The sequence below is a fragment of the Orbicella franksi genome, chromosome 2 (assembly GCF_964199315.1).
Source record: "Orbicella franksi chromosome 2, jaOrbFran1.1, whole genome shotgun sequence".
In the NCBI taxonomy this organism is placed as follows: Eukaryota; Metazoa; Cnidaria; class Anthozoa; order Scleractinia; family Merulinidae; genus Orbicella; species Orbicella franksi.
The window spans coordinates 36,723,878-36,742,225 of record NC_138146.1 but is presented as its reverse complement, the minus strand read 5'-3'; the positions used below and the strand labels follow the sequence as shown (position 1 = coordinate 36,742,225).

Below are 18,348 nucleotides of genomic sequence, written 5' to 3'. Positions count from 1 at the left end.
TTGTACTTCAAACCAAGTGTGTTTGAACTCGGCTTGAACAAACATGAATTGTACAGCAGTGCGAAATATTTAATCTCCACGACGACCTTCAAAAGCGTCTATCAAGCGGCCCAAAAAATTGTTCCACTCTGTAGATGGCAATTTCTTCTTGAAATTACAACTCTAGAAGCTTAAAAGCCAGCTCTTAAATATTTAGCCAATATTTTGCATATTGCGTGATCGCGCGATCGGCCTCGCGCCACTTACTCATGCAATCAAATGTGAAACCAAACCACGCGTGACCCGCTCGCACTGTTTCCCGCGCTTCGGGTGCACGTCTTGATTGGGTCATTGGGTTTTCTTTGTCTTTGTCATTTGTGATTGGCCAGTGTGATTACCTAGGTTTTACGTCACTCAACATACCTAATAACAACCAATCATTTTCGAGAATTTTGTTTTATTATGATGTTATGTTATAAACAGATCAGTACACCAAAGCGCGAAGGTTCTCAGCACTGACAGAGGGAAGGTGTCTCGATCGTTAATCGCTGATCTGAACTGAAAATGCCGCCAACAAGGAGCCGAAGAAGCCGCGGTGCTTCGTCAGCAGGCAGCAGAACCAGATCAAGTTCCAGTCGTGCTTCAGCGGGCAGCCCTGAGTAAGTCTATGTACTACAGCGTCTATTGATAACTTGTTGAGCTATGCCATCTCATTTCTTTCCCTGTTGTTTACAAGTTTTCTTTCTGATTCGATCTCTAGCCGATTGCAATCCGAACTGTGGTACATTAAAGGGTTAGTAAACGAGATTTAAAGCTCGATCAGACCGCCGAGCACGTAAATAGTTCCTGGATGCAAACGGCCACCGCGTGGCTGTAACAGACTCGTAAGCCTTCATTTGAATTTCTCAATGGATGCTTGTAATAATCAACTCCCTGAAAAGGAGTATAAACTCTTAAGAGTCCTATTTATAGGTGCATAGGACTCCATACAGCGACCATAGGTGGAGGCTTAAATCTTTAGACATTGTTTTTTTTTTTTTTAATTCTAATGTGATATCTCCTTCTGCTTGTAGTTTTAGCTTTGACGAATTCGTATATACTTGATTTTAGATTCTTATTGTTGTAGTCTTATAGATATTCAGTTTTAGGAAAATGACCCCACAAGCTTCATAACTTTAAATCTCATTGTTTTAAAATCCACATATCGAGATTTCCAGAACGATTTCAATGATGTTGCTTGCGTGTAAATCCATTGCCGCCGAATGGTAGCTGTCACGCAGACGTATAATATAAACTCTTCAAACAGGAGTTTAAAAACACTGGTTTCCTTCAATGAACGATCATTCGTCTTGTAATGATTTAGTTTACAAGTATCTTGTATACTCAGGGTGAATAGGAGGAATTGAGGGCACATTTCCCACAGCAAGGAGAAAAACAAACATATCGATATAAATAATTTTATTTCGTCACGGCCCCGACCTTTTATAAGGAAGGGTTAACAATTCGTTCTGAGAGCTCTTAATCTTCCAAGTGTTAATCATCTTTTTTTTTTATTTTCGGTTTATCATACCTTCTTTGCTATTTCTTTGACCTTTAAAAGGGTTTTATTTCAGTCTGAATGTGGTGTTGTTCGTCAGAGGAATGCGTGTCCGTCAGGCGCTGCTGTCCACACTCACGCCCCTGTCGCGCCCACGCTTGAATATTCAATTCCACGCTAAATTGGTTTTCTCCGATGAACTGTCGTTCATCTTGATTTAGTTCAGTTTACTAGTATACGTTACTAAGTGCTTAGCTAAGTTGGAGAGAATTTCAACGCAAATAGTTTTCCGATAATTTTGATAAAATTATTTGCAGTATTGACTAATCTTACACTGATTAACTTACAACACCAACCAGGTAAATATAGAAATGGAAAAAAAGGAAAATATACGACTAAATCCAAATTAACATTCGCTCAGTGACCAAAGTAATTTAAACTTTTCAGTGATAACTGATCAAAGTGAGAAAGAATTTCCGTTTTCGTGACGCTCGCGTGGTCAGATTCTATATATAATAGCCCTTTTCACGATTAGTTTTTCCGTTTTCCTCATTTGCATTACAATGTAATCCAACGTGTGTGCGAGGCAATTTCGGGCTAAAACTAGAAAATAGCCTGAAATTACTTCACATACACGCTAGACTACTTTGTAATGCAAATGAGAAAAGTTATCCGCGAAAAGGGCTGTTATGTTAATAGCCCTTTTCACGGTGAACTTTTCTTATTTGCATGTAATCTTGCGTGTATCTGAGGCTTCGAGCGGAAGCTATAAAATTGACCGAAAGCTTTCCATTGTCTCGTTTCCAGCGCTCCAATTCAGTGTTCAGATCTCAGATTTCAGTGAAACTAGCCAAAAAGAAATCTAGAATTTTCGTTGCTAAACAGAGCAACGGCGAAACGGCAGACTGTTTCTTGTCGCCTATTCTCAACCTCGTTCCCAGGGTCTCTGATCATCCCGCTGTCACAGTGATTTGGGTATCCCCGTGTTTTGGGTAACCCCGTACCCAAAATACTGAAAGCGTAAAACTGGGGCAAGTGAAATCATCCACAGTTCTGCTCAAAACCCATTTATCTTCTTACGAAGCTTTGTCTCAATAAATTGACGCACTGAGACCTGCGTATTGCGTGACGGCCGTATCTCAATGTTTTCGCTCGCATATTGATTTTATTCAATCGCCGAACTATCCGAGGTTTCGAATGCGCCTTTCTTGTTTAAAATGACGTGCCTTTCAAACGTTATCGATAGGCACCAAGCGCATGTTCATTACAGGAACTTTGGCGCGTGAATGTGTTTTGTATGTTGTTATATTACTGCGGCTTCGGATCAGAAAGTCTGTTATAAATTTGGACTATTTTCACCAACTTTATGTGTTTATATCAAGATTGAGAAAGTTTTAATTTATTGAGACAAAGCTTCGTAAGAAGATAAATGGTTTTTCAGCAGAATTATGGATGATTTCACTTGCCTCAGTCTGTGGTATTTAACGCTTTCAGTGTTTTGGGTACCCAAAACACTAGGGATACCCAATCACTGTAAAACCGCCCCTGGAGCGAGAGAGGAAAGCTCCAGGGGACCGGAAGACGAGAGACCTGGGAACGAGGTTAGCCCATTCTATGAGGGGGTGTCATATCAGGAGATCAGAAGAAATTCATCTACATGCCAAAACGAGACATGTATGTGTGTGTTGACCCCAGTTGCTGTACTGGGTCGAAATTTTCGTGCTAATGGAGAAACGTGCATCGGCAGCATGAAAGTGAACAGTGAACGACCCCTCTTGCGGTGTGAAATCCGTTTCCTGATAGACGAAAGACATTCAGTACCAGGGTTTTCGCGGCAGTTTTAGGTTAGGCGTTTGGCGTTTATTGCCTCTGCCGGTTTAGTTATAAAATCATGAAAGAATTATAGACTTGAAGGCCGCCATAGAGACTTACTACAAGTCGACCTTCGCTTAGTCATTCATCGAGCGAAGCGAGAATGGAAATGAAATATTATTGGAGAGGACTTTTAGAAAGTCTAGCCGCCATATTATCATAACTTTATTTTACTTATTTTTTTTTTATTGAACGAGGGAAAGACTTGACTGTCATGGACTGAGAAACCTGTGGCCCTCACCTAAACTACAACAATAAACAATGAATTTAAAATATATAATTACAATAGCATATTGAATTTCCGTACAACAGCAGTATTTGATTTTCAAATGGCAACAGAAAGTCCTTTTTTCACTTATTCGCTAACATTACGTCTAAAGCTAATAACTAAACTGGTTTAAATAACTTTCTTATTGGTATTTGGCACAAACAAAAATTCAGGACAAGAAACGTTCAAGTAAATCATTTTACGTGAAAATCTTCGAATTTCTCCAGCATAGTGTGGACGAAGCTAGTCCAGTTCCTGAACTCTCCTTTCTTCCCACCCGGGTTCAGCCCTATACGCTGGAGAAAGTTTAAGACGCTCAGGTTAGATCTGATATTCACACTAACAGGTCGCGAAAATGGATCAGGAAATTGAAAACGCCGGCTTTGCGTTTTAGTTTGGACGGAAAACGCTTTAAAAACGGAGCTTTTCGAAAATGATGACGTCACGATAATCATGTGATTTCCTTGACCGAAGGGTTGAAAAAGGTATAATATACTTTCTTAAAAAAATCGCGAAATCGAAGTGCAATTCCAATGCTCACAAAGCTAGACCACGAGTAGTCCCTCTTTCGCTTAGTCCGTCGAGCGAGACCGTAAATATACCGCGAGGAAAAAATGGCCGCGTGAAATCCTGGAGACGAGACGCTGGCGTGCTTCTCACCCCAGGAGTTCGCGCGGCCATGTTTTTCTCACGGTTTTAATTTCTTTCGCGTCGCGCACGACGGAGTAAGCGAAAGAGGGACTACTCGCAGTCTATAACAAAGCAAACTTTACGAGTTGTAATTTTTCAACAAAAAGCTCTAAACTGACCATGATCTTTTTAATTTGCTATTTTATTTTGTAACTCGTTATAAATGCTGACGTATTTCACTCGATTTTTAAATTTTGCCCATTCTGTTTTTACTCAGTTTTGAGTATTCGATAGTAAAACCTTTTTTCTTTTTACAGACCAAAGCGAAGAAGGACTGAGCATGACCAAGCTCATGGTTCACAGTAAGTGACGTTTGTTTGTGTCTTTCCCTTTCTTTGCATTAAAATCAGACATAACGACATGGACCGCTGAAAGACGCATCCTTATGTCGCCACTATGACCCAGACTAAAAAGTGCAAAGTTGTTCCTGCCTGAACGACCATACTTCATCGTTTTGTAATTTCTGAGGAATAGCGTTCTTGTTTTCTTTTAGTGACTCGAGAAGCCTTGCAAAAGCAAAGATGGGCGAGGGGCTTGAAGGAAGGACTAAAGTTCTAAGTGACGACAAGTTTAAAGCTCTGAACAAAGCTTTGAAGATCGACAAGAAGAAACCACAAGGTGAGTAGTTGTTTAGTTTACGAGATTTTCTGACAAGGCTCTTCGCAATTCTGTTCAGTCACTACATCTTAAATTAAAGCGAGGAGACAATTGGTATTTTGTAGCAAAAAAAGTGACTGGTGCTAAGGGCGGGAAATGTCGCCAGACGCTGCAGGTTATCGTTTTGCATGTGATTGGCTGAAGAAAAAAAAAACAGATCTCGTGTTTTGGTTTTATATATATATACACATATTCTCAGTTAAGAAAGGAGTTTATAAAAAAGAAACAAAAAACAAGCATGGGGAAAGGGGTTCTTTAATTTTTCCGTTATGACATACCGGGCTGTTCAGCTGACGTCGAGGTTCTGTTCAACTGAGGCCTAGGTTCGGCGAAAAGGTTGTATTTAAGTTCCCTTAAATACATTACTTTATTTACCCTCGGATTTCAGAGTAGTTTATGCAGCTAATAACTCCGAACATTCAACCATCAGAAGGGAGATAGACCACCACACCGGGAACTACGTCCCCTACTCTTTTCGATCAGTGTGTGGGTTCTTTTACATCCTACAGAATTAATTATGAAGAGTTGTGAGACGGGGCGTACGGTTTATCGTCCTTAGCCTTATTTTCCGCAACGCAAATTTCTTTGAACACACGTCCCAAGATTTTCCTTGTTGGACCTGACAGCCCATTCATTTCGTACGGATTATTTAGCTTTGGGGTGAAAGGAGAAAGTGGCAATCCCTTCTTTTTTTCATCCTTGATTATCGTAATTAGTTAAGTGACAATCGTGCTCAAGATCTGATTGCTGAAATGGTAGAAAATGTCCGTAGATAAGTTTTTGTTGAAGTTCCGTTAGTCTAGATTGGTTATCTGCCGCGGTAACTGTTATGTTGCTTTTTAGCATCACAATTGAAGCCAGAGCAAGTGGACTTTCATATAACGGAGAATAGGGAGGCTCACAAAGCAGATGACTACGAGGTTCAACAGCTGATCATCAGGAGAGGCCAGACATTTGACGTCACTGTGACCTTCAACCGAGAGTACCAGCCCGATAGTGACGTCATTATACTGCAGTTTGTGACAGGTTGGCAGTTAAACTTAACAAGAGATCAAGTAAAGTTCTTTAGAAAATTTTTGTTGACGAAATGGTGAAACGTCAGTCACTCTGCTTTTATTTAAAATATAATAAACGAATTTATTTACCCTCGGTCAGTGTTTTTTAACCAACTAAAGGTTAGTGGGGCCGAGCAATTAAATTTCAGAAGCACATATTTCAAATAGAACATAACAAGGTGAAAAACCTTGACTGGCAGGAGGCAAACCAGTCAGCTACTTAAAAGCGCAGCCGAGGAGTTGCACTCCGGTCTACCGTGAAACAACACCATTTCGTACGTGGTCAGAACGGGCCTCGACCCAGCAACTTCCGGATTTCAAGTCGGGCGCCCCAACCACACGCTGGGTCCCTCAGATGACAACCATTCACAGCAGATTTCCTGTGCAACTCACTAAGTTAGGATATTCTATTTCAATAAATGGATTAATTTTTCAAATTTTTACAAGGGTCACAGGGATGAAATCGAAATATATTTTACGAAACTTCGCCAGAGTCGACGCCACAAAGCTGATTGTGATAATTGCTGATTGGTTAGAACGCATGGCACGAGAAGTTTGAGCCAATAGTGAAGTTAATTGCATGGTTTTCATACATTTAAATGTCTTCTCATTTTCTTACCAACTTGATCTATTCCTGACAATATTTCAGGCAGTCGTCCTCAAGAAAGCAAGGGTTCCATTGTCCGAGTCCTCTTGAGTGACACTCTCAGCCCCGCTAAGTGGGGAATGAAGATTAAGCAGATCAGCGGTAACACCATGCATTTGGTGGTCATGCCTTCTGCCAAAGCTCTGATTGGGCAGTATGAAGTATTCGTGGAGACCAAGATGACGACTGCAGCAGGAAAGAAATTAGTTTTTCGATATAAAGACGACGACACAATCTACGTCCTGTTCAATGCTTGGTGCAAAGGTAATCGAAATACCGTTGTCGACAAATATAGGTTACGCTGGCTGGGGGAAGTGAAGATATATGTGTTTTCCTGTGAAGAAAAAGGGGTGGGAGCAAAATCGAAGCGGAAGCAGCCCTCAAAGCTCCTCTCTAAAATCTGCTACTGATGCATGTGACTTGACAACTCTTACATACAAAGAATTCATTCCGAATTGATTTATTCCTTACCACCAAGTACGAATCGGTAAGACAGATCCTTGATCTTTGCAGCACTCAGCCTCAATGGCCAGTACGTAAAGAGGCTTTATGTACGTTCTACAGAGCACTCTTATTAACCAGATGAGTCCCCAGGTGATTACAATGCGTAATTGTAAGAGTCCAAAGCGCGGTGGCCTCATGGTTAGTGCGCTGGACTCCGGATCACGCGGTTCGGGCTGGAGTCCTGGCCGGGGTCAATATGTTGTCTTCCAGCTTGGGCAAGACAATTTAATCTCAGAGTGCCTCTCTCCACCCAGGTGCATAATTGGGTGCCGGCAAATTTAATGCTGGAGGTAACCCTGCGATGGACTAGCATCCCATCCAGGGGGGAGTAGAAATACTCCTTGACGCTTCATGCTACAGAAACCAGGATACGCTCCGGCGTGATGGGCCACTTGACTCGCATGCAGACTTTACCTTCCTTAACCGAATAGGGAAAACGTTGCTTTTTTATGAATAACTCGTCCGATTGCAGTAGTGTCTTTCCACGACTTCTCAGCACTTTGGTTTCTTTTATTATTCATGACAGAGGACTCAGTGTTTATGGAGAAAGAGATTGATCGTGAAGAGTACGTATTAGCAGACTTTGGTTACATCTGGGTGGGTTCTGCCAGAAGAAACGAAGGAATCCCGTGGCAGTTTGGCCAGGTGAAAGATTCGTTGTAAAAAACTAGCTCATAATCTAGTTTTAAGATACAGAAAGATGGCTGCCCCCCCCCCCCCCTCCCCCGGCAATCTTTTGGTAAATGTGTCAGCAATCTTTTAGCTTTGGCGGCTCATTTCACAATGTATTCAGTTAAGTACCATGACAGAATACAGAGTACAGAATACAGTTTGACACAATTTCACCTCATTGTTGTATTTTTTTGTCAGTGTGTTTCTATTCATCTCTTAGTTTGAAGACGTCGCCCTGGAAAGCGCTCTGTTTTTGCTTGATAAAGCGGAACTTTCCCCTACAGCGAGGTCCAGTCCAGTCCAGATTGTACGAACCATATCAGCAATGGTAAGCACTGTGAAATACTGCGTCACTTTAGAATTCGATTCACTCCTTTGGCAACCTCGGGCGCGACCTTTTCTCTTGAATCTTGAGGGAGTGTCAAGCCATAGAAGAAAATTTAGAATTCCGTTCACAATATACTGTAGGATAAACTGGACAGACTTGAGCCGCGCAAATTGGTCTTACCCTGGCCCTCGGATATCAAAATAGTTACAATATTTAGTTAAAAGGGAAGCCACTTCGGCCTTAGCAGGATTTCATGCGAGTCCTCTGTCCTAGTGAATGGGATTTGGGGATATCGAACCACCCGGAGAAAAACCCTCGGAGCAAGGCTACGCGCCGGAATCAAACTCAAGCCAGTTGGTAGGAGGCAAGCGCTCTCACCACTGGGCCATCCCTGCACCCGGCCAATAGCGATATGAGCACACGTAGAAGTTTAAATCTCACATACCTTTTTTTGCCAAGGCTAATTACAATGACAGAGACGGTGGGATCCTTTTCGGCCGATGGACTGAGACCTACCCTAAGAATTGTACTCCACCGACTGCCTGGACCGGAAGTACTGCTATTCTGGAAAAATTCTGGAAAAAGAAGTTTTATGTGAAATACGGCCAATGCTGGGTCTTCTCTGGACTGGTCACAACATGTAAGCAGTAGCTACAGGATAATTGTATCCGCACAGAATCCAATCGAAGTGCATTTCAATACATATGTCTCAATTGCATTTATGATTTATAAACATTCTTAACGTTTTACTTTTGTATTTTAGTGTTGCGAGCACTGGGCTTACCAACCCGAAGCGTTACAAACTTCCAATCAGCTCACGACTCGGACGGTAGTATGACCATTGATTTTCACTACGACGAGGAAGGCAATCCAATTGATGATCTAGATGACTCCATATGGTGAGTGGTATAATTGAGCTGGGCCACTGAACCTCATGAAATGATATGGAGTCGAAAACACTAAATTCATCTCAGTTAGAGTCGGATTTAAAAAGCAAGAACTAAAGCTTTGGCTCATGATTGCCTTTGCGTGTGAACAGGCAACGATCATTGAGAAACAATGCATGAGTCCTGCAATCTCAGCAATTAACTTTTCGGATATTTTCCAAGCCGTCTGCTGCAAATTTAGCAGATCTCAAATCTATCAATAATCAGTCGGTCAATCGTTGAGTCGGTCAGTCACTCTGTCTGTCTGTCTGTCTGTCTGTCAGTCAGTCAGTCGCTAATGTAATCAGTAAATTATGGCTTTAGGATAAGTCTTTTTTTATGATGTAAAGCGCACTTCATTTTAGGGGTAGCCGCGCTATATAAATTTTTAATATTATTATTACAAATCAGCGAGTCACTCAGCCACTCAGTCAGCCAGTCAATCAGTCAGTCAGTCAGTCAGCCAGTCATTCAGTCAGTCAGTTGTCAGAAAGTCAGGCAGGCGGGCGGGCGGTTCGGGCGGGCGAGGCAGGCAGGCAGGCAGGCAGGCAGGCAGGCAGGCAGGCAGGCAGGCAGGCAGGCAGGCAGGCAGAACATCACGAGCATGAATATTGAACTGACAGGTAGGCAGTGTAACGTCTGCAGCGACTGGCAAATTCCAAAACGAGACGAAACAAAACGAGCTCTAGGCGTGTCGCGACAAACTAGTGGGTGGGACTACTTTACAGGTCGTCTTCAAGGGTAGACAAGTAAACCACGAAAACCAAACCACTTTCTAATTTGTACAAATCTTTCTTTGTATTCCTTCGCCCATAGCTATAAAAAACGTAACCTAATCAAAATGACAAAGGTACTCACATATCGGTCCCGCTTGAGCCAAGGGTTAGGGAATCAAAAAACATCAAGAGTTCAAGGTTGACAAGACCAGGCGAGTTGGAAAGAAAAACTACTTTAAAGGGACGCTAACTCAGCTTTTATATGCGCGTGGTGACGCTTAAAGTTCCGATTAGAAAACCAATAAAAAGAAGTAAACATTGTAACTACGTTCGTAACTATGATAGAGACAATTATTAACTAATAAAAATTGACCTTTGTCTAGTGTCCTTAGGCAGCTTCTCAATTATTTGCGGTTTTCTCGTGGAGGCGCTTTGAACAAACTTGAAAGCTTCTTATATTAACGAAGAGGAAACTAGCGATAATGAAGATGGTCACAATTTCCAGGTAACCACTGTAATAGTCAAGGACTTTCGTCTTTCCTTTCAGGAACTTTCACGTGTGGAACGAGTCATGGTTCAAGCGTCCTGATTTACCAGATGGTCATGATGGATGGCAGGCTCATGATGCCACACCACAAGAGACAAGCGAAGGTATTAGGCATTAGTGTTTATGACTGAAATCATCAACCAGTGGCAACAAGTGCGGGACATGCGCGAAGTATGGTACGCTTCCATTCATCGACGTGGTGATTACTTCATCCTCGTTCGCATAACGTCTTCCACCCTTTTTAATGTACCTTCCATATATCGATTTATTCAATCGAATCATCTATAATAATAATAATACGTTATTTATATGCCGCCATGTTCATTACTGCCCAGTATCCATTAGCTCTTTATACTAAACAAATTTCTTAATCAGTTACCTAAAGATCATAAGTAAGAACTAATCAAATTAAATGCGAGAATAATTTGACATATTACGTAAAGCCATACTCACAATTCAGTCATCTATTTATGTAGTGAATAAAACCAATCACCAAAAATAAATGAAATTCCATTTCAAAGTTTAATCATGAAGTTAATCATTTCATAGTTCAATTATTCCTCAAATTCATTTCTCAGCTGATGTTAAATCCATGACCGGCATTCGTTTAATCATCTTTTAAAAGTCATAACGTCCGAAAGTCGGCATCATCCGGAGCGCTTCAATAGGCCACGTTCAATGGTGTTTCCTTTGTATACAAGTGTCTTTTGGGAATTGAGAGACAAAAGAAGCTTAACAGATTTGCGCTTTTGTCCGGAAAGCCTCCGTGCCAATTTAGAATATTTATTCACCGAACGTAGCCTAACAACCTTTCCTTTTGGATATTAACCTCAAAATAATTTATAACAGGCGTTTTCCGCTGCGGTCCCGCCTCTGTGAACGCCATCAAGAACGGAGAGGTGTATCTCCCCTACGACACGGGCTTCGTATTTGCTGAAGTGAACGGTGACCGCGTGTATTGGGATGTAGAGGATGATGATGGTTCCATGAAGGCTGCTTATGTCGACACAAACAGCATTGGCAAACATATCAGCACAAAAGAGCCTGGTGTGCACGCAAGGTTGGATCTCACGAATGCCTACAAATATCTAGAAGGTGTGTGTAGCTCGGGAAACAACTGTGACTACAAGTGCTTTATTTTGTTGGAAGCGCGGTGACCTCATGGTTAGTGCGCTCGTCTCCAGATCGAGCGGTCTGGGTTCGAGCCCTGGCCGGGAGCATTGCATTGTGTTCTTGAGCAAGACACTTTCCTCTCACAGTGCCTCTCTCCACCCAGGTGTAGAAATGGGTACCGGCGAACTTAATGCTGGGGGTAACCCTGCGATGGACTAGCATCCCATCCAGGGGAAAGCTGAGAAAAACTCCTTGTCTGTTCATGCTACAGAAACCGGGATAAGCTCCGGCCTTATGGGCCACTTGGCTCGTATGCAGACTTTACCTTTTTACCTTTATGACGTCGTGTAAACAGCTCGAATTAATTAATGTGTTTAACCTACATGCCGGCATGCTGTTAGTTCAAGTTACAGCTAAATATAAACGACGTAAAAGATCAATATTTGTTTTCCGCTGTCCATTTTGACTCTTAAGGTTTCTATGAAAAAGTTAAATCCACTGTTACCAATTCTCATGTTAAAAGCCAATGTTAATTAACAATCAGACCCGTAGCCCGCAAGGGCTACGGGTCAATAGCCCATGAGGCGAAGCGAATGGGCTATTGTTCGGGCTATTGCTCGAAACGTCAGCTCCACAGACTCGCTTGGAAGGTTATTTTACCGCTATAAACTTCAATTTCCTGCCGACTCAGTCCAACAGTTTGTTAAGAGACGAATAACTGCAAAGCTCGGTTCTTTTTCGTTATGTTCATTCTTCATGGTGGTGGCAATGGGCTATTGCTCGGGCTATTGTTCGAAACGTCAGCTCCACAAACTCGCTTGGAAGATTATTTTACCGCTATAAACTTCAATTTCCTGCCGACTCAGTCCAACAGTTTGTTAAGAGACTAATAACTGCAAAGCTCGGTTCTTTTTCGTTATGTTCATTCTTCATGGTAGGTTCTGCAGAAGAAAGGAAAGCTGTTAAGTTCGCTCACAAGTTCAGCACCCGCAGAGAGTATGAGATTTACAAAGCTGAACGAGAAGACGTGGAATTCAGCCTTGAAGTTCTGGATGATGTTGCCATGGGCGACAGTTTCGACATCAGCGTTGTAGTGCATAACAGATCCGACGATCAGCGGACCGTCAAAGTCAACATCACTTCCGTTATGGCGTTCTATACTGGAATTCCAGCTAAGCCATTGAAAAGGGAGATGAAAACACTCAACATTGATCCAAGAGCAGGTGCAGTTATGACCCGGGTGAAAGGGGTAGGGGTGGGGGGAAAACATATGAAAAGGTCGAGATGCTCGTCTTCTCGCAAAGGGGTGTAAATCACTGCTTTTAGTCTCACTTAGGGTGTTTATCAGGAAACGACACTATTCTTAGCCGTTAAGGTATCTTTTAGGGCTGCACAAAAAAAAGACCCTCTGTCATGCTCGTTTAAGCGAGGAATCATTTTGAGTTCATATAAAGCTCGAACCACGCCAAGATTGATTTCCTTTAGGAGACTGATTCAAATTTTCCAACGGTCATTTCCAACCTTTCACATGGGTGTTACCCCTCTCCCCGAGAGTAATAGTTAATAATGGCTCATTTAATGACTGGTGAGCGGATTTGGAATGCTAGTGGGTATAAAAATTTCGCGATTGCTGCATAGCTCTTCCAACGGACTGTACTATCGAAATAACCGAGTCCAGTGTATATTTTAATAAAAATTATGTCATAACGCCTACTTTTTCCGTTTCAGAGGATAGAGTGGTCTTAAAGATTGCAGGCAAGGACTACATGGGCAAACTGGCGGGGGATGGCAATATCAAACTGTATGTAAAATGTGCTGTGCAGGAGACGGGCCAATCTTACGCCACTCAAGATGTCGTTGAGCTGCGAAAACCTAAACTTGTAGTTACGGTGAGGAAGGGGCTTCGTGGCATTGCTTGGCCGGTGGAAAGTTGTTTTCTGCTCGCCTGCGAACTGCTTGTAAATACAGCCGCCTATCATGACTAACGCAAAATCTGCCGGGAGCGAGCTTTCGTACGTTTTTTTTTAGAACTCGCTATTAATTATGTTTTAACCTTCTGTGAAAGCACAGCAGAAGAAATTTTTCCCGCCAATCTTTAAGAAGTATTTCGCGCGTTTGTTAAGGTTATTTTTAGTTTATTCTTTGTGTATCAAGTTGAGCAAAAAAAAAAGCACGATACAGAAGGGTATTATTTTCAAATTTGAATCAAGTCGCTTTTGATGGCTTTAAAAAACTTGGGAACAGCCCGACACTGATTATTTTACCTTTTTATCCCTTAGGCATCTCCTAGAACTGTGACGCTAAACGGAAAGGTGGAGGTAGCAATGTCCTTCAAGAATCCTTTACCCGTACCCCTGAAGAATGGACAATTCCATTTGGAAGCTACTGGAATGTCACCAAAGTCCATGGTCATTGACTGCCGGTAAGTGTGTAGACAGTTACTTGTAAGAAGCAAATCGATCTTGTATCCAAACCATTAGAAGTTTTCTACCATATCATGAAGTTCCATTCAGACAAAATGTCAAGACTTGACTTTAGGCCGTGAAATGAAAGGATTTTTGACATCATGTTATGGAAATTTACCCGCGGCCTACTCTACATGGATCTATCTATCTATCACTCACTAATTCAGTCTTTACAGTGAAGACTCAGATTTGTCTACGTTTTCTTTTGCAACAGGCACAATAATTAGTACACATCTGGAAGAATATCTTCCATCAGTCAAGATACTACATTCTCAGTCACAGTCTTTTGAAGTCTTTATCCAGACAGGTCTATGTACTATATATATATATATATATATGTATATATATATATATGCGCCGCCAAAATTTGACGGTGGATAGAGGTCTGCCAGGGGCTGGAGTGCTTCTATTCACTTTATTGATATTTATAAGCCAAATCGGAGTTTCAAGAATTGGTGCGCTGTGTATGCGTTATTCGCTTCTATTGTTGTTTTAAAAAGAAAACAAAAGAAGAGAATAACTTGGCGATAAAAACTCGTTCACGCTGCACTCGTTTGTGATGTACGGACTGATTGTATGGGTGTCTGGCGAATGTAGGGGAATGGATGGAGACTCCACCTGCTTGATCATCAGTAGATGAAAGGACTTCCATTTTTTTTTTTTTTTATAAAATTAAAAATCTGCTACGCATGTGTAAATGAACTTTAATAAACTAATCCACTGAATGTTGCTTGTATCTTCATTACTTTTCAGAGGTCCTGTAGCTCCTAAGAAGGAAGCAAAGGGGACTGCCACATTCACTGCTGTCCGGGGCCGGAAGCGTAATATTGTGGTCAGCTTCCTGTCAGATGAGTTGGCTGGTGTGCGAGGAGAGTGTGCTATTAATGTGAATTAACTCAGGCATTAGTCAGTGCGAGTGTTTTCTTCTTCTTCGTTTTTTTTTTTTTTTTTTTTTTTTTTTACCTCGTCAGTATCGGGACTCCTTTTATACACTGAGCATTCGTAACATTCGTTAATGTTCATTTGAAATTGAGTCACTTTCAGTTGTATTTGATCACTCTGTAAGAGATAAAAGAAATAAAATGAAACGTCCTTTTGTATGGGTTAATTCGATGATGTATCGTTAATTATTGTGTTAACGTGTCTGATTCGACTCTACTTCATTGACATTATCGTATCGCTCCTCAAGTACAGCCCATGTTTTCGTCGAAGGCAGGAACGAAAAACACGAACGAGACAAAAGGTTCTGCGGACGAGTATGAGCACGAGTACATGGCTTGCCTTTTAAGGGGGCATATGACGTCATTGGCTGCGTGATGCTTGAATTTGGTCTCATTCACACTACCACGGAGGAGCTTGAGGACTTGAAAACGCAGCTTTATTTTTACGGTTAGGCTCATCGTCCTTGCTAATCGGTAACGAAAACGGAGCTTTCCGAAAACGCTCTCCACACCGGGGGAATTTAAAAACGCTGGGTTTGCGTTTTAAAAGTGAACGGAACATTTTGAAAAAGGACTGAGCTTTTCGAAAACGATGACGTGACGATAATCATGTGATTACCATGCTAGGGGTTTCTTCAAACACAAATCCAAAATGACCGGTAATGGTCTGGTGTTCAAATTCCTCCGGCGCAGTGAGGACGAAAAACATTTGATGCGTTTTCAGAGTGAAACATCCGTTTCCAAATTTTTCCGTCGTGGTGTGCACGGGGCCTTTATTGGCGCAATAGCTGTTATTATAGTTGAGTCTGCAGAATTGACCCGTTCCCCTCGTAGCCATGTTCTTGGGCAAGACACTTTATTCTCACAGTGCCTCTCTCCACCCATTTGTACTGAATGAGTAGCAGCGAATTTAATGCTGGGGGTAGCCCTGCAATGGACTAGCACTCCATCTAGAGGTGAATAGAAATACTCATGTGCGTTGAAGTATTCATGTTTCTAAGGCAATATTTCAGGTTTAGGAAAACTGCTGAACGCGCTCGCCTTTTCGCTCGTGCGTCCACTAGAAGGCTCGATTTCCGCCGCTCTCTCGGGTCTGGCTGCGTTCCTCCCCGAGTGGGTGTGAGCAAGGGCTCATTTCCCGAAACAGCAGCTGGTAAGCGAGCCTAGACCACTACCAGCTTTTCCAGATCTTCCATGTTGCCGTCCATCTGTTCAGCAGTGGATCACAGATGACATAGAAATGTGGTAAGAACATCAGTGATTAATATAAAGCCAATTAAAAGGCTTCAAAGGGAAGGTTTTGTTATCCCTCAATCTAGGCTGGCTCTGAATTGAGTCCTGAATGGATGAAAAAATGTCTGTCTCACCGAGAACTCTGTTCAATATTTGTTTTTGTTTTTGTTTTTCTCTTTTTCTGTTTTCATAGCCGGCTATCCTTTTATTTCTGTCAGGGTAAGAAGTAAATTCGAGGAAGTAAGGAAAGGCAAAAACCCTAATGCATTGTTTCATTCAAGTTAGAGTGCACTATTTTTTTTTTTTTTCTTACTGACATCGCTTATTCTGATTGATTTGGATGAATCGACACAAATCTTTAATGCGACACACATTACAATTTCATGAAAATCTGTCTCGGAACACTATCTGTCTCTTTGCGTCGGTATGGTTGCACATCTCTCACAAGGACACCACAGAGCATTTTCCAACCGATCATTCAATTCAACTTGATTATTATCTCCCGCGGAATCACTAGCACGTTCTGGCTTCAAGAGCAACCATACTAAAGCTTAAAAGAACAAACACACTCTCGGACGGAATGACGTCACGGGTATGCGGCCTGGCCGTCAAGATCCTTTCAAAATGGCGGCTCCCAGTGTCGAACTTTACACGTCTTTTTCATTGGGATCGCATCCACTTCAGATGCTAAAACAACGGTGAGTAACTCAACTCAATGTGAACTTTTTATTGGTGATGGAAAAAAATACACGGTTTTTGGAGTGACCTTCTCCTTTAAAGTTGAATTATGACGCAACTGTAATTACTTAGCTGGACCAAAAGTACGTTTTATGGCGCTTCACCGCGGTGTTCTTGTCTGCTAGATTTTCCACAGTTAGAGGCCAATTTCGATTTATTAAATGTCTCACTTGGCTCCGAGGCTTAGGGGAATAAAACAAAAGAGACCGCCTCGGGTCTAAGGGATGAATAATTAACTTCTTTTTCCATTATTCCGTTAAGCCTCGCGGAGCCAAGTTAGAATTTTAATATATCAAAATTGGCCTATTAATTACAAACATAGCATGTTCGGATCAAAATTCCTTTCAGGTGCGTGTTTTTCTCCCAAGTTGCTCAGTTTTCACAATTCAAAGCACACAATCTTAACGTGGGATGCATTTCTTTTGTTCAAAGCATATTTCTCGTGGCTGTAAGGAATTTTAATGTGGGTATATATAAAGAAGTGTAGAATGACACACCCATTTTAGCGTCGGTCGCCGTTGCAATGAAGGCAAGGGCGAAGACATTTTAGTCGCTGTGCTCCCTTCGGGCAAGTCCATATTTTCTTTATTTATCGCCGTTGAATTGAAGGCAAGGGCGAAGACATCTTAGTCGATGTGCTTCCTTCAGGTAAGTCCACATTTTCTCTAGCTAGTTACGTGTCCTAGCTGTTTCCCTCGTCTTTCAATTTGTTCATTTAATGGTATAATAAAACTTTCCTCAATGCTGTGAAAGCTTCGAGGTGCATGTGGTTTTCCTTGACACCGAAGACTGTGTTTAGGCGAAGTTGAAAAACCGAATAGCAAACATTTCTCTTGTGAGTAACTGAATGATTATTTTTAATAAAATGTTTGTTTACAGCTTGATAATCTGCTTGGTTTGCCGTTTGACTTTGTCATTCGCAATTTGTTTCGTTACCTCGGAGCGCTACCATGTACACTCTTTTTAACGGTTATAAAAACAGAAAATTTCAACCGCCTTTGCCTTTGCTCTGATACGAAGATAACAGTTATGTAGTTATATAAAAACCTATAACTAATCTTCAGTTCTTTCCCACTGCAGTGCACCACTTTGTTGGTAGTCGTTTAAAAGTGTTATTCCATATTTTGAGGGAGTTTTGTTAAGTGTAAGGCCGATAGACGTCCGTTAACTGATACTTATACTCAATCAAGTCAGTTTTGCTTGAGTTAACACACGAAAAACTTAACTATGATTTTCCAGTTTTTTCACAAGAATTGACCAGGGGCAGCAAAGTTGTATCCAAAGGAATTGAATTGGAGTGACAGGCGTCATTCACCAATTCAAATGAAGTGTAGCACGACCAGCTATGGACTCCTGGCAAGTTTCATGTTGACGACAACTCCGTTGAAGTTCAGATAAGTGAATCACAGTTGTCGCTAGATTTCATTTAATATAATCCTTTGAAGTTTTGCAGCTAAGTCC

General features: G+C 41.7%; 1 protein-coding gene across 1 annotated transcript; it reads left to right on the top strand.

Moving 5' to 3' along the window:
* The first annotated feature begins 448 nt into the window (after window positions 1-448).
* LOC145479625 (protein-glutamine gamma-glutamyltransferase K-like) lies at window positions 449-17,607 on the top strand. Its single transcript, XM_081458037.1, has 15 exons — window positions 449-638; window positions 4,604-4,648; window positions 4,840-4,964; window positions 5,847-6,029; window positions 6,708-6,968; window positions 7,735-7,853; window positions 8,101-8,208; window positions 8,668-8,848; window positions 8,972-9,107; window positions 10,398-10,501; window positions 11,247-11,492; window positions 12,449-12,733; window positions 13,239-13,399; window positions 13,790-13,932; window positions 14,729-17,607. The coding sequence occupies exons 1-15, from the start codon at window positions 544-546 to the stop codon at window positions 14,868-14,870; spliced, it is 2,334 nt and encodes a 777-aa protein (XP_081314163.1). The 5' UTR covers window positions 449-543; the 3' UTR covers window positions 14,871-17,607.
* Window positions 17,608-18,348: the final 741 nt, after the last annotated feature.

What these genes read in the sequence shown, in the direction of transcription:
- LOC145479625 (XM_081458037.1), top strand. Translation starts at nt 544, where the DNA reads ATGCCGCCAACAAGGAGCCGAAGAAGCCGCGGTGCTTCGTCAGCAGGC. An exon ending in GCTTCAGCGGGCAGCCCTGA is followed by an intron (nt 639 to 4,603) that starts GTAAGTCTATGT and finishes TTCTTTTTACAG; the next exon opens with ACCAAAGCGAAGAAGGACTG. An exon ending in TGCCTACAAATATCTAGAAG is followed by an intron (nt 11,493 to 12,448) that starts GTGTGTGTAGCT and finishes TCTTCATGGTAG; the next exon opens with GTTCTGCAGAAGAAAGGAAA.